Source organism: Stylophora pistillata, chromosome 11, assembly GCF_964205215.1.
Source record: "Stylophora pistillata chromosome 11, jaStyPist1.2, whole genome shotgun sequence".
In the NCBI taxonomy this organism is placed as follows: domain Eukaryota; kingdom Metazoa; phylum Cnidaria; class Anthozoa; order Scleractinia; family Pocilloporidae; genus Stylophora; species Stylophora pistillata.
In genome coordinates, this window is record NC_142529.1 from 3,606,016 (window position 1) to 3,618,738 (window position 12,723).

The 12,723-nt window shown below is 37.6% G+C and overlaps 1 protein-coding gene across 2 annotated transcripts in view; it reads right to left on the bottom strand.

Moving 5' to 3' along the window:
• LOC111323089 (cytoplasmic dynein 1 heavy chain 1) overlaps positions 1–12,723 on the bottom strand; it is a 58,151-nt gene that overhangs the window by 43,647 nt on the left and 1,781 nt on the right. For both annotated transcript variants that reach the window (XM_088737909.1, XM_022926376.2), the window contains exons 2-24: positions 12,407–12,662; positions 11,181–11,367; positions 10,226–10,446; positions 9,124–9,174; positions 8,854–9,023; positions 8,211–8,468; positions 7,591–7,807; positions 7,271–7,357; positions 6,871–7,026; positions 6,444–6,578; positions 6,031–6,165; positions 5,478–5,549; positions 5,288–5,371; positions 4,402–4,581; positions 3,892–4,035; positions 3,428–3,574; positions 2,811–3,055; positions 2,300–2,372; positions 2,025–2,135; positions 1,450–1,569; positions 1,166–1,306; positions 675–897; positions 215–360 (exon numbers count right to left, since the gene is read on the bottom strand). In XM_088737909.1, coding sequence (XP_088594035.1) covers positions 215–360; positions 675–897; positions 1,166–1,306; positions 1,450–1,569; positions 2,025–2,135; positions 2,300–2,372; positions 2,811–3,055; positions 3,428–3,574; positions 3,892–4,035; positions 4,402–4,581; positions 5,288–5,371; positions 5,478–5,549; positions 6,031–6,165; positions 6,444–6,578; positions 6,871–7,026; positions 7,271–7,357; positions 7,591–7,807; positions 8,211–8,468; positions 8,854–9,023; positions 9,124–9,174; positions 10,226–10,446; positions 11,181–11,367; positions 12,407–12,662 — 3,559 coding nt within the window. The remainder of the gene's footprint in view (positions 1–214; positions 361–674; positions 898–1,165; positions 1,307–1,449; positions 1,570–2,024; positions 2,136–2,299; positions 2,373–2,810; positions 3,056–3,427; positions 3,575–3,891; positions 4,036–4,401; positions 4,582–5,287; positions 5,372–5,477; positions 5,550–6,030; positions 6,166–6,443; positions 6,579–6,870; positions 7,027–7,270; positions 7,358–7,590; positions 7,808–8,210; positions 8,469–8,853; positions 9,024–9,123; positions 9,175–10,225; positions 10,447–11,180; positions 11,368–12,406; positions 12,663–12,723) is intronic.

Below are 12,723 nucleotides of genomic sequence, written 5' to 3' on the forward strand. Positions count from 1 at the left end.
AAGTACACAACTGTAAAATGGCCAATTGTGAAAAAAGATTCTCCTTATGATAGGAAATGCATAAAGTATGGTAAGGAGAATATCGATCCATTCTGATGTTAGGAAGTTAAGCGATAAGAATACACAAGAAAGATTCCTTTGGGCATTCAGTTATTAAGGATTTCACTGCAGCAAGTTGTTATGTCTAATACCCTGTGTATACTAGAAAACCAACCTTCCTAGGCTGAATAGAAAGCCAAGGTTTTTCTTTCAACTCATCTACTTTCTCCCAGATCTTTGCAAGTTCGGACCACACACCCTTCAAGTCTTGCAATTCTTCCAGCCCAACCTGGACTCGTTCATCACTGGCCACCAATGTTCCTGTAGGGAGATTTCATAGAAATAACAGATTAAATCAATGTTGCCAAAGTACCACCACAGAAATTGCTTCAGATCTTTCAATGATGTTTCATTAGCTTGAATACAAGACATAAACATTCTAGTCGAATGACTCTCTCATGTCTTCCTTTCAGGTATATCAAACATCATCCACACTCACTAAGAACAATCCTTCTCACGACTAACCTCACCTAGACAACCTAACCACACTACAGACTAACCCAGATTTCCAGGTTTGCAGAGTTCAAAAAAAAAAGAAAAGAAGAAGAGAAATAATACAAATGCCCAAAGAATACCTGGCTCCATAAGTTCCAAAGCTTCCTTAGCCCTTGCAACATTGTCTCTGTCTTCCTTCAGTCTAGAGAACTTTCCTTCGTAGATAGCCAAGTTGTTCAGTGCCACATCAGGTCTGGTGTTACCCTGGACTGGTTTTCCTTTCTCCCACTCAAACAACAGCTCTGAGGTGCGAGTTTCCACTGCTTGGTCTTCAGAGATGATCTTCATCTGCAGAGTTGCAACCTTCAAGAAGGAAAGAAAGAAAGAAGATTTATAAATCACACAAACATTAAATTTCAAAACAAAGAATTGATTGGAAAAAAAAAGTCGAATAAACAGTGATGAACACCACAGACTATATAAAATTACATTTGCAAATGAAGAGTTACAGGTGTAGGTATGTGTCCAGGAATCTTTCAGTTTAACAAAATCTTATCTCAGCAGCATAGTACCTTTGTTAAGACTAATTTTATGACTCTCAGAGATTGATTTTCTCTCTACTTCCCGTTACCTGTGTCTGAATACTGGAGTCCTTCCTCTTCAGGATGTCATTGAAGGCACCCCACTCTCCTTCAATGTTGTCTACATACAGCCATGATGGAGGGAAGGTAAACCTCTGTCGTTCCAAGATTCTCTGTCCTTCCTTGTACATCTACCATTTTTGCAGATAAATGTGAAAATAATCTGTTAGGAACCATAAAATGCCTTGCAGAAAACAAGATCCTTGTCATTTAAAAAAAAAACACTTTAAAATAGAAATAGAAATGTATGATCAGAACAGCCACAAAGTCACACCTCAACATTCTTTTCCCAGTTCTTGATTTTCCTTTTCAGTGACTGGACTACAGTGATGAAACCAACAGCATCTGATGTAGATGCTCCCTCAATTGTCTGCTGCTCCATATCAGTGCGGGCCTAAAATGTAGATAAAATCATAATAGTGTCTCCTAATAAAGAGTAATACCTGACTGCCACCCCTCCCATAACACCCACTCTTCACCTTGCAGAATCTCTCAAAATAACTCAGTTTTCATTTAGGAATACATCACTTCCACTGGATAAAGAAAAAGTTTAAGACAAATTTTTCAAAGAACAAAAGCATCGTTCTGACAGGAGGAATAAAGACAACACAAGACAAAGTGAAACTGTTTGAGATGACAAAAGTTTGCGACAATTGGAAGAGCAAATTTTTGAAAAATTCTGCTTTACAAATGTATGTTTCAAGGGCAACCTACTGTGAGGTAGTTATGATAAACATAGACAAAGTTAGAAACCAAAATAATAGTCTTTGAAATAACCAAAAAATAGTATTAAAACCTAGAATACTGCAACAACAAGAACAAGGAAAAATAAATTAAATACAATATTACCTTTGAGACTGAGCCATAGAAGTCTTGCATGTTATCTCCCAGACGTGATGCAAACTTGCTGAGGATTTCTTTATGCCAAGTGTCATACTTCATGTTAACTTTAGATTGAACCTTGAATTCAGTGATAAGATATTTTGTTACCTTACGGTAGACAGATCACGTACTTCATAATTGTAGGGCAGAGCTTCACAAGGGTTAATACCATCAGATACAGCCTGTTCTAGACCTAAATAAGTGTTCAGTTTCTGATCCAGACAAAAGGTGATAGTATATACCTGGTGGTAGTCAATGACAATGGGACCAAAGACTTTCTGCGTCTCTGAAGTGTCAAAAGTCACACGTGCTCGCCTAAGGGGTGAAAAAAAAAAAAACACAAACAAACACGCAATGTTACATGTAAACATCTAAAACTCAAATTAATACAACAAAACAACTGAATGCATTCTTACAAGCTGCTTATTCTGTATTCCCTGAAGCAGAAGCCATGTTCATTAGCTTACTTAAGTAAAGTTACAAGACAGGACTTTATTAGTTCACTAGTACACAGATTTAACTTTGTACTGGTAAATAAACCCTATATAGGAAATTTTCTCTGATTGGAGGCAGTTCTTCAGAGTCTTGATGTTGAATCTAGAAAATTACTTCTAACTAAAGAAGCTATTGACTGTTTAGTAAGCAAATTCTCCTTGTCTGCACTGCAGGAAATGTATTTAGAACAGTAAAGAGAATATGTGTAATGATGTTCAAGAAAAAAAAAGGTAGATTCTGACATCAGATCAGCCTTACTTGATATCTTTGAGCAGCACCATCCATTTCTCCATGTTCTCTCCCAGTCTGTTGTAGATCATACTCATGTCCATGTCCCAGAGGGACTGGTACTGCAACCAAACCTGTACATACTCTTCCATCTTTGCAACCTTCTCTTCAATTGCAGCATAAGCAGCTTGCAGGTACACTGGACCTTCAGGAAGTTTAGCCAAGAGGTTGCGATAGGTGGTGTCAGTCTCAAACTCATCACGCTCTAAACCAACCTACAATGTTAAAATCTGGTCAATCAAAATCATTGGAGCTAAATTCGCTCAAGAATAAATCAAGAACAAGTGTCCCTCTTACACTTAAAAAGAAAGGTTTTGGATGTATTAAGTGTGACCAATAATTATTATGGGATCAGACTTAATGCAAAATTTTACATCAGATTTACTGTGCTTTTTATTATTTCTTGTTTTATTAGTGTCTGGGCCCACTGTAATTGGCCACAGCTGTTGCAGTGTCCCTGCCAACGTTCTTTCAGTTTGTTTGTTTGTTTTTTGGCAAAGCTAACAAAAAAAAAAAAAAGATGCACTATCTGATGTAAAGGGCCTCAAATGCCCCCTAAACAAGCAATGATCTCTTCCTGTACCGACCTGATATCGGGAACTCTGGATGCGAGGCAGCAATGTAATAATTGCAACCCACAAATGCAGCTCAGCTATCAAGTGGTCTCGCACTTTTTCCACCGGAGGCTGTATGAAGAGCACTTGGTTCTGAATTAGGATCTCATGCTTCAGGATCTGTTAAAAGAAGGTCACAAAATTAGCAAACATATATAAAAATCTGGCCATTACAAAAAGTAATTCAAGTCTTTACACATAATTTCAGAGAAAACAGCTTGTTTTTAGTGGTTATCTGAAAGACCAAACTGTAGTAATCAATGAAGGAAGAATGAAAAAAAATTATGTTAAATATTTTTTTTTGATTTCTTTAATTAACCACTGAGCAACTAAATCTAATCCTTTCTTGCAGTTGTTACTTTAGCCCTTAACTATGGGTAACACCGGGCGTCCTTCGCATATGAAGAACTTGTTTTAGGAAAAGAAAATCTGCGCACCTGGATATCAGGGTCCCCCCCTGGTTTGTGAGCCATCATGGAAGAGTCTGTATCATCAATATGTCTGATAGTCCGGCTTCCTTTCAAACAATCAGTCCAGCTTTTCAACCCAGCCTCCAAACGACCGGACAAGAATTTCTCAACCTAAAACATACATGTACATGTCATGAATAATTTGCAAGATCAACAAACATCAAAACTTATTTCCAAAATAATTGCACTCCACAACTTCTTGGAAAACTTGAGGAACTCGTAACCATACTTAAACTTAAACCAGTTCCTAGCCTGTCAGCTATACTTCCCCACCCCAACAACAAATTATCTTTCTTATTTGTTCTTTGTGCATAGCTTTAGTTCTTTGTTATAGTCTTTTTCTTCTTCATGACTCTCATGTAAAAAGTTCAGTATGAAATATTATTCAAATCAATTAGTTTCACAAAACATTCTTGGATTAACTGTAAGTTTATATTTCCCCCACAATTTCCATTCAAAATTTTATTCCACTCCTACCTGCTGATCAAGTGTTCCAACCCACTGGGCAAGATTGGAGTACGAATGAAGGTTCAACTCATCCACAGCTCTCTGAACTTTACCCAAAACATCTCTGAACGTCTGACTGTTGTAGGCACAAGTCTCAAGAGAACGCACCTCAATATCGATCTTCTCAACACTGCTCAGCAGGTCATCAACCTACGAATCGAGTTAAATATTCAATAAATATTCAATAAATATTCAATAAATATGTTAAGCCTGTCCAGAAGAAAGGTTGTGTCATATCCTGTGTCACTTACACAAAAATGTTACTATAGTACATCTTACAACAACAAACATATGAAACATATGTGTGAACTGCGGTTATGAGACGTATATGAGAACGATCCTTCGCAGTAAAGCACTATTTGAGCAATAGTGAAAATCAGACCTGAAAAAAATTTCAGGCCTGTACAGGATTCGAACCACTGACCTCTGCGATACTAGTGCAGCGCTCTACCAATTGAGCTAACAAGCCAACTGGGAGCAGGCCATCAAATTAATTCGATATAAACCCGTAGATGATAAATCAAACAACAACAAACATATGAAACATATGAAACATATTTCAGGTCTGATTTTTCACTATTGCTCAAATAGTGCTTTACTGCGAAGGATCGTTCTCATATACATAGTACATCTTGTCTTTCTTACATGATGTTGTTTACCACCCTATAAATACGGGAACTTTGCACATGCGAATGTGGTAGTTTATTCTCAGAACGTAACAAACAACTCGTGGTCTTGAAGTGCTCTGTTGTAAGCTCACATATCGACAGTCCCAACATGGTTGGGGTTTTACCTTGACAAGAAGTAGGAAAAGCTACCAAAAACACCAAACTATACTGTCAATGCAATATTGTACCTTTTCTTGATAGTTGAAGACAGCTTCAGCTAGTTTCTGCACATAAGGATCAAGCTTGTAGGACTCCCAAACAAGAACCATACCCTGAAAAAAGTAACCAGGACAAGTATGAGCAAATCCACCTAATTATGTGTATAGGAAACAAAAAAAAATAAACTTGAACTGTAGCTCAAAATTATGTTGCACTAACCTCAGTGATCAGGGCTTGTACTTCTTTGCGTAAGCCAGCAACAAGAATTTCTATGGTGTTCTTTTCTTCAACCTGAGAGGACAAAAATTGTATAATAAATTATCCATAAATGTATCGGTGTTCTGAGATTCAGATGATCCGAGGCACCTTTGAGAGGAGCCACTTATGGAGAAGACGATCTTAACTTGTTCAGTTTGTTAGTCAAGTAGTAAGCTGTCAATTGGTGTGTCAGCAAACCAGTCACTTAAAACTGAATAAAAGGAATGACTCTATCAGAAACCAGCTTGTTTTGAAATCATTATTCATTGTATAATGATTACAAGATAAAAGAATTAACGTATCGCACATTGTACATGTCTCTTGTAGGAATTAACAAAAATGAATTTACCCTGACAATATCCACATGTTTTCAACCAGAAAGACGATGAGAAGTAAGAAGAGATAGGATCTGATTTCACACCAAAGTCTTAAATCTAAATTTGATGGACAGTGTGGAGAATTGATTGTTTAGAAAATGGAGTGGAGGGGTTGAAAATAAATTATCATGTCTTACCTTTTCACAAGTTCTTTCGTATGTGCGCACACTTTCAATCAACGAGATGGCAAATGGATAAAGCTGGTTTGCTTGATGTGCTTTGTTTACAATTGCCAGTGGAACTCGGAAACCCAGCCACTTTAAGTTACGAACCTGCAATTCAAACAAGTCACAAGCTAGTCAAATTAGAAAATACCTCCATCCACAGCCATACATTACTCCTGTACACAATTATAAAACAAGTGAATCTTAACAGTAAACTTGGTTTTAAACAAGGAGCCAATAGTAGCATTTCCCTACTTCATACAGGGAAGAGCCATGTTATAATTATATCTAATGTATCACTGATAACAAAACTTCATCCACATCCACTATAGAAAATCAAGCAAACAAATACAACTTTTTTTTAAGAATAATGTTGGTTTAAATACCTCTTTAGAAAGTGTGATAATTTCTGGCAAAAAGTTAACTTTCAGTTTCAGCACATTTCCTCTGACACCTCCTCTTGCTCGGGTACTTTCAATGGTAAAGATTCTACCAGAAACTCCGAGATTCCGCTGCTGTACCTGTTTGCAAAGGGAAAATATAAATATACAATTAATGTGAACAAGAAAATTTCACTCCCAACTAGTGAAAAATAGATTTAATCCTTCATATTTTTTTTTCTTTCTCGTGGGTTGTTTAATCTTTTTTGTTTATTGACTGTCATACATTCATTTACTCTCTCATTCAATAACTCACTTGTTTATTATAATTATTTCCCTTTTCTACTACACCAGTGATCACTTGTGAATTACTTATTTTTTTAATTCTATTTCAAAGTGAAAAACAAAATGCTATCCATTGTATGATACCAACCTTTCTTGACCAATCATCAAATAGTTCTTGAGTGTTAAGTTTCTGCCTGAAGCTGTCACCATCAGCCTTGAGCTTCTGCCCTTCAACATGATTTTCCCAGCCTTTGCCAAGTACATCTTCAACGCGTCGCATATAAGCAGACAGCTGCCGATCAATCTGGAAGAGAAGAAAACAGTATTAGTGAACACAACAACATAACCTTTGATTGTGTGGTCTGATTAGGTGAGGGCAGGCTCGAGAAGAAGTGATGCTGGTAGTCATGGTGACAGATGTTTTGACAAACTTAATAGAAGTCATCATCAGAGTCCAGTGAAAAGTTGTTGTCAGTCGAGTCTTTATTACTACGAGATTAAACAGTTTTAAATCATATTAGTGACTAAAAGATAAATAAGAAACTTGCCTGTCTTGCCCAGATAATAGAGCCAGATACAGGAGGCAAGTCTCGTACTTTGCTCATCTTGCAAGCTTTGCTGTACGGATACTGAATCTGGAAAGGAAACAAATATTAATAGCAATCAATGACATATATGTACATTAAATATGTAACATCAAATTTGTTTCAGTTTTGTATCTGATTAGTTGACCAATCACATAACAGAATCCACCAAAACCAGTCCTGGATTAATCTGACCACTCATTGAAAATTGCTCCACAGTTGTAAGCAGAATAAATGCCTTTTGCTGGCATTGAGGTGACGCACAAATCATGAGATTATCAAACCTTGAATTTGTCATGAAGAGCTTCAATGTCATCCTTCACCCTCTGGATCAGTTGGGTCTGATATTCCCGGATTGCACCTCTGATGTGTGGACGTACAAATAAAGCATTGAACCTTGAGAAGATCCTAAACATCTCATTGGCATTCTTCGCAGTTCCAAGCTGATCTCTTAGACGAGCTGTGATGCGGGTCTCCACTCTGTCTATGCGCTCATCATATCTGATAAGAAAAGACAGAGAATTCTGTTTGTTACACAATTCTGTGTTTTGAAAGGCAAAGATTTCTGAAAAACATTAAAAATTTGGATGTGTCTGTATCTGACCGACTCCACAGCCACCCCTCCCCTAACCTAACTACTGATAACAAGTCAGGGTTAACGTTGGGTCAGGGGGGGAGAGGGGTAGGTGCACAGTTGCTCAGATACTAACATTTTTCTAAAAATTCCCAGGAGTGATCAGATCACTTATCTAATTTTCATAAAAATTGTGATAAAATGTCAAACATATGTGATGAAAAGTGAGAAACTAACTTACAAACTGACTAACTTACAAAGATGTGCTATAATCAGTTAGGAGAGTTAGCTCTCCAATCATAACAGACACACAATTAGGACATAACTAACCTCTTGATTGCTGCTTCCCAAGCCTCTGAACCATCTTTTGAAACATCAAGTCCATCAACTTCCTTGACATTTTCATAAGCCAGGTTGACTTCCTGTATAGCATTGGCATCAGCTGGGTCAAGGAGCACTTCTGGTTTTGCCTCCTCGTCCTCTGTCTGGGGGGGACCACCAGGGCTGGCAGGAGATGCTTGACCGACGGTAGGAGGCTGGAGAACACGGACAATGACAGCTCGGAGTTGTTCATGCTGACGGCGAAATCTGAAAATGATAAACATTGTTTTAATTTTCTGAGATAACAAATTTAAATGAAGAACAATACTAGACCTGTACCTTGTTTGGGGAAAATCAAATTTTCAGCTAGACCCAAGATGAAAAATAGGGACTCCTAAATGTTAAAATAAAGTATATGCTAGCAGGGGAGGTATACTGTTACAAAAACTAAGTAGAATCATTATCCACAGATATAATGTACTTCAAAAATAAGCCAAAAACTAAATGAACTTCTCGTTCACCCTTATTAGAGTGTGTTTTCAAGACAAAACAATGTACAATATACTAAACAAACCTTTCGACTAAGTTATAAGAAAACTCAAAACTAAAGAGAAGCAGTCCCATAATTTTTCAGTAAATCAACTCTACTTACTTCCTCATCTGGTCAAGCCGGGCCTGAAGTCTTTTGTGAGCTGGATTCACTCGCCACACCATCTTCAAGCTTTCCTCTCTCTTCTTCTTCACAATGTCTCGCAACAAGGTTTGAAGCTTTTCATACTCATCATCCCATGTTGTGAACACTTCAAAGCAAGCTACCATGATCTACAAGAAATTATCAAGACCACGGTTACATAAACTGGAAGTTTTGTATTGGACATAAACCACGTTCAGATTATCAAAGTTGTCTGCTTTGCACCCTTACCTTTTCAAATTCCTCATGAGTGATGTGCATCAATCTTCTGGTCCCTAATACCTGGAAAATAAAATCAACAAACTTTGGTCGATTCACCCTTTGGACCAATACTCATGGTCTTAAAATAAGTGAGGAGAATTTGCTACCTTTCTATAATCAAGAAATGGATAGATAATCTAGTCTTCTCAGATAAGGACGAATAAACCATAGGCCCCATCTCCTGCAGGGTTAGGGGTAGGAGACATTAATTTCCCACGCACAAGATTACTGTGTGGTGGATGATCTCCCCTGGGTGGGATGGGTGGGTGTTGGCCCTGAAAAGCCCCTATGGGGAGTGGTCAATTAAAGTATGTATGTACGTATTCATTACTCTGGTCATTGGAATTTGAAGTTTACAAAATTTATCTAAACACGTAGTTTTTATCCTGACACATACACTACTGATACTTCATGACAATATCATTTATATCATCATATCAAATTCAAATGTTGTTATTACTGTTGCATGAACACGAACCTCTATCTTTACACTCAGGCAGAACTGTTTGTTAAAGTTCTTACCGCTGTAAATTTACCCCGTAGTAGACACTTGCACCAAAAAATCTGGAGGTGAATCATTAATTTAATACTGATACTTCATGACAATATCATTTATATCATCATATCAAATTCAAATGTTGTTATTACTGTTGCATGAACACGAACCTCTATCTTTACACTCAGGCAGAACTGTTTGTTAAAGTTCTTACCGCTGTAAATTTACCCCGTAGTAGACACTTGCACCAAAAAATCTGGAGGTGAATCATTAATTTAATACTGATACTTCATGACAATATCATTTATATCATCATATTAAATTCAAATGTTGTTATTACTGTTGCATGAACACGAACCTCTATCTTTACACTCAGGCAGAACTGTTTGTTAAAGTTCTTACCGCTGTAAATTTGCCCCGTAGTAGACACTTGCACCAAAAAATCTGGAGGTGAATCATTAATTCCCTACAGCAGACTCAGAGTTCTTTTAATGTCCATCGCTCATCACAAAAACAGGTAAAATGTTTTTTTACCCCTCACTGACAAGAGACAAGACAGAATCTACACAACTGTACCTTCAAAAGCTGTGAACTGAGGTCTCTGGAGATTGCTTCTACAAGACGTAGAGCTCTTTGGATTGGATACTTTGTGCTACGGATCTTTTTTAAATGAGAAAAAATTGCACTCAATGCAGCTCGGATCTTGTCCAGTTCTGTTGCAGCCAGAAGGTCATCCAAAGGAAAGTCCTTCATAAGTGGATTATAGTCATTCACTGTTGCCAAGGCCTGTTTCAAACCTTCAATGATAAGAGAAGAAATCAAATTAATGTACCCTATCGAATACATATCTCAGTTAACAGCAATGTTTGTTATACATGTAGATAGTCTGACAAGTTCTGTGACTTTTTATAATCCTTTATTGTGATTCTGTCAATCAGCTTTGTATGCGTCATTTTCCAAGCATGTGCGAGGACCTCGTGGTTTCTCGGAGCAGCACATAGTTCGGTCATCCTGGCTGGCACAGTGTGATTTTCAATAAACCATTTAAACCTTTATTTGCCGTTTCTTACAGATAGAGAATCCTGCATGAAATGGTCTACTAAATCTCCTTTCAAACTCAACATAAAGATAAAGATCAAATAAATTGGAAGATTTCATTGTCTATGCGATTCACAAAATATGGTAAAATACTTGTCTAGTAAATCAAAGTGCTCCTGTATGCTTAAGTCATGGTGATACAAACAAGTGCTAATAAACTTCACAGCACATGGTTACATTTTGCTTTGCAGTTTTTCTAGCTCACTGTGTTTTTGATACATTCCCAGAAAAATTAATAAGAGATTAACTCTAGGAAATTTCGAGCAGTCTGAAAATTACTTCTTTAATTAGAAATGATGATTAAGTAAATAATTATTCCTAAATAATGAGCCATGCACAACTTCAGATTGTAGAATTCAAATTCAAGTGTGATGTACAAAGCATTATACTGTTCCTAATGAAAGGAAACAGTTCAAATGAACTTTCACTGTACCTGTATCAGTATCAAAGCTGACGGTAGCATGAAACCTTTTCCCGTGTTTTAAGATATCCAGGGTGAGTGCAATGTCTGGGCTCTCCCTGATGTCCTGGATTCTTAACAAGGCTCTCTCGAGATTTAACCAGAAGCTTATCTCTTGCAAAGCTGTGCCAGATGCTGGATCACGGTCTAACTTTGTGACCTACACAAAAGAAATACAGAGAAAAGATAAAACTATTTTTGAAATGGACCCTGTGGACATATTCCTGAGGATTGTATAGCAAGGTTGTCATTAGAAAATGTAAAAGATGCATGATCTGAATTTAGCTGGTGGCTTAATTGAATTATGCTTGCGACCTTGTAAAACACCCTTCTAGCGGGTCTGGGAGAACAATACTTTAAATTTGAACTTTCTAGGACATATTTATGGAACCTTTTTTAACCTTAAACTGATATTAGAATCAGTTCAAGAATGCATATTTTCTGTTTTTGATTACAATTCATTGAGTAACCGGCATAAAATAGTCTAACAACGGGCGGGTTTCCATCACCAATTGGCTTCTAATAACAACCCTGACTACAAGGATGGTTGCCATTCCATCACAAAGTATCACTAAAGTTCTCTTAGATTTTCTTGACAACCTTCTATGATTCAGGAGAGTGAAAAACACTCTGAGGGTGACGTGTCTTGCTCATGAAAATGCATGCTTCACCACTATAAGACCTGCTTTTGGTTTAAGCTTGTCAATTAAATTGGACCAAATACTGTCCATGCAGTTCCAGAACACTGAGTCTCCTATGATACCCATTAACCACCTCCTGGTTAGCTCAATTGGTTGGTTAGGGTGCCGAATTGTGTTGTGCGGGAGGTCAAGGGTTCGAGCCCCGGCCAGACCGATACTCATGGTCTTAAAATAAGTGAGGAGAATTTGCTACCTTTCTATAATCAAAAAGTGGATAGATATTCTAGTCTTCTTGGATAAGGACGAATAAACCGTAGGCCCCATCTCCTGCAGGGTTTGGGGAAGGAGACATTTATTTCCCACGCACGAGATTACTGTGTAGTGGATGTCCTCCCCTGGGGTGGGATGGGTGGGAATTGGCCCTGAAAAGCCCCCATGGCGAGTGGTCAACTAACGAATGTATGTATGTATTAAAACCAGTGTTTAATTAAATCAACTCGCATATAAATAAAACATCACAGCACCAAAACATTATTAGCAATACTTGTCATTCCAAACCTTTTGAATTTCTCTAATCCATCTGTTGACACCGTTCTGAAGCTGATTCAAGAAAGTTGAATCCTCAACTTTGTCACCAAAATCTTGTACTTTAGGCCTTCTTCCTTCTTCTGCACACTTCTTCACCATTGCAGTCACCACAGGGTGAATGGCCAAAGAGATCTCTGGGATATCAATATTCTGCTGCAGATGAAGCAGCCCCATTTCCAACTCAGCAATTTTCTTCTCCACAGAAGGAACCATTTTATCTCCATCCCTGTGAGAAAGTATCAAGGCTGACATTTAAAGATGTTGAGAATACAGGATAATTCATTCCT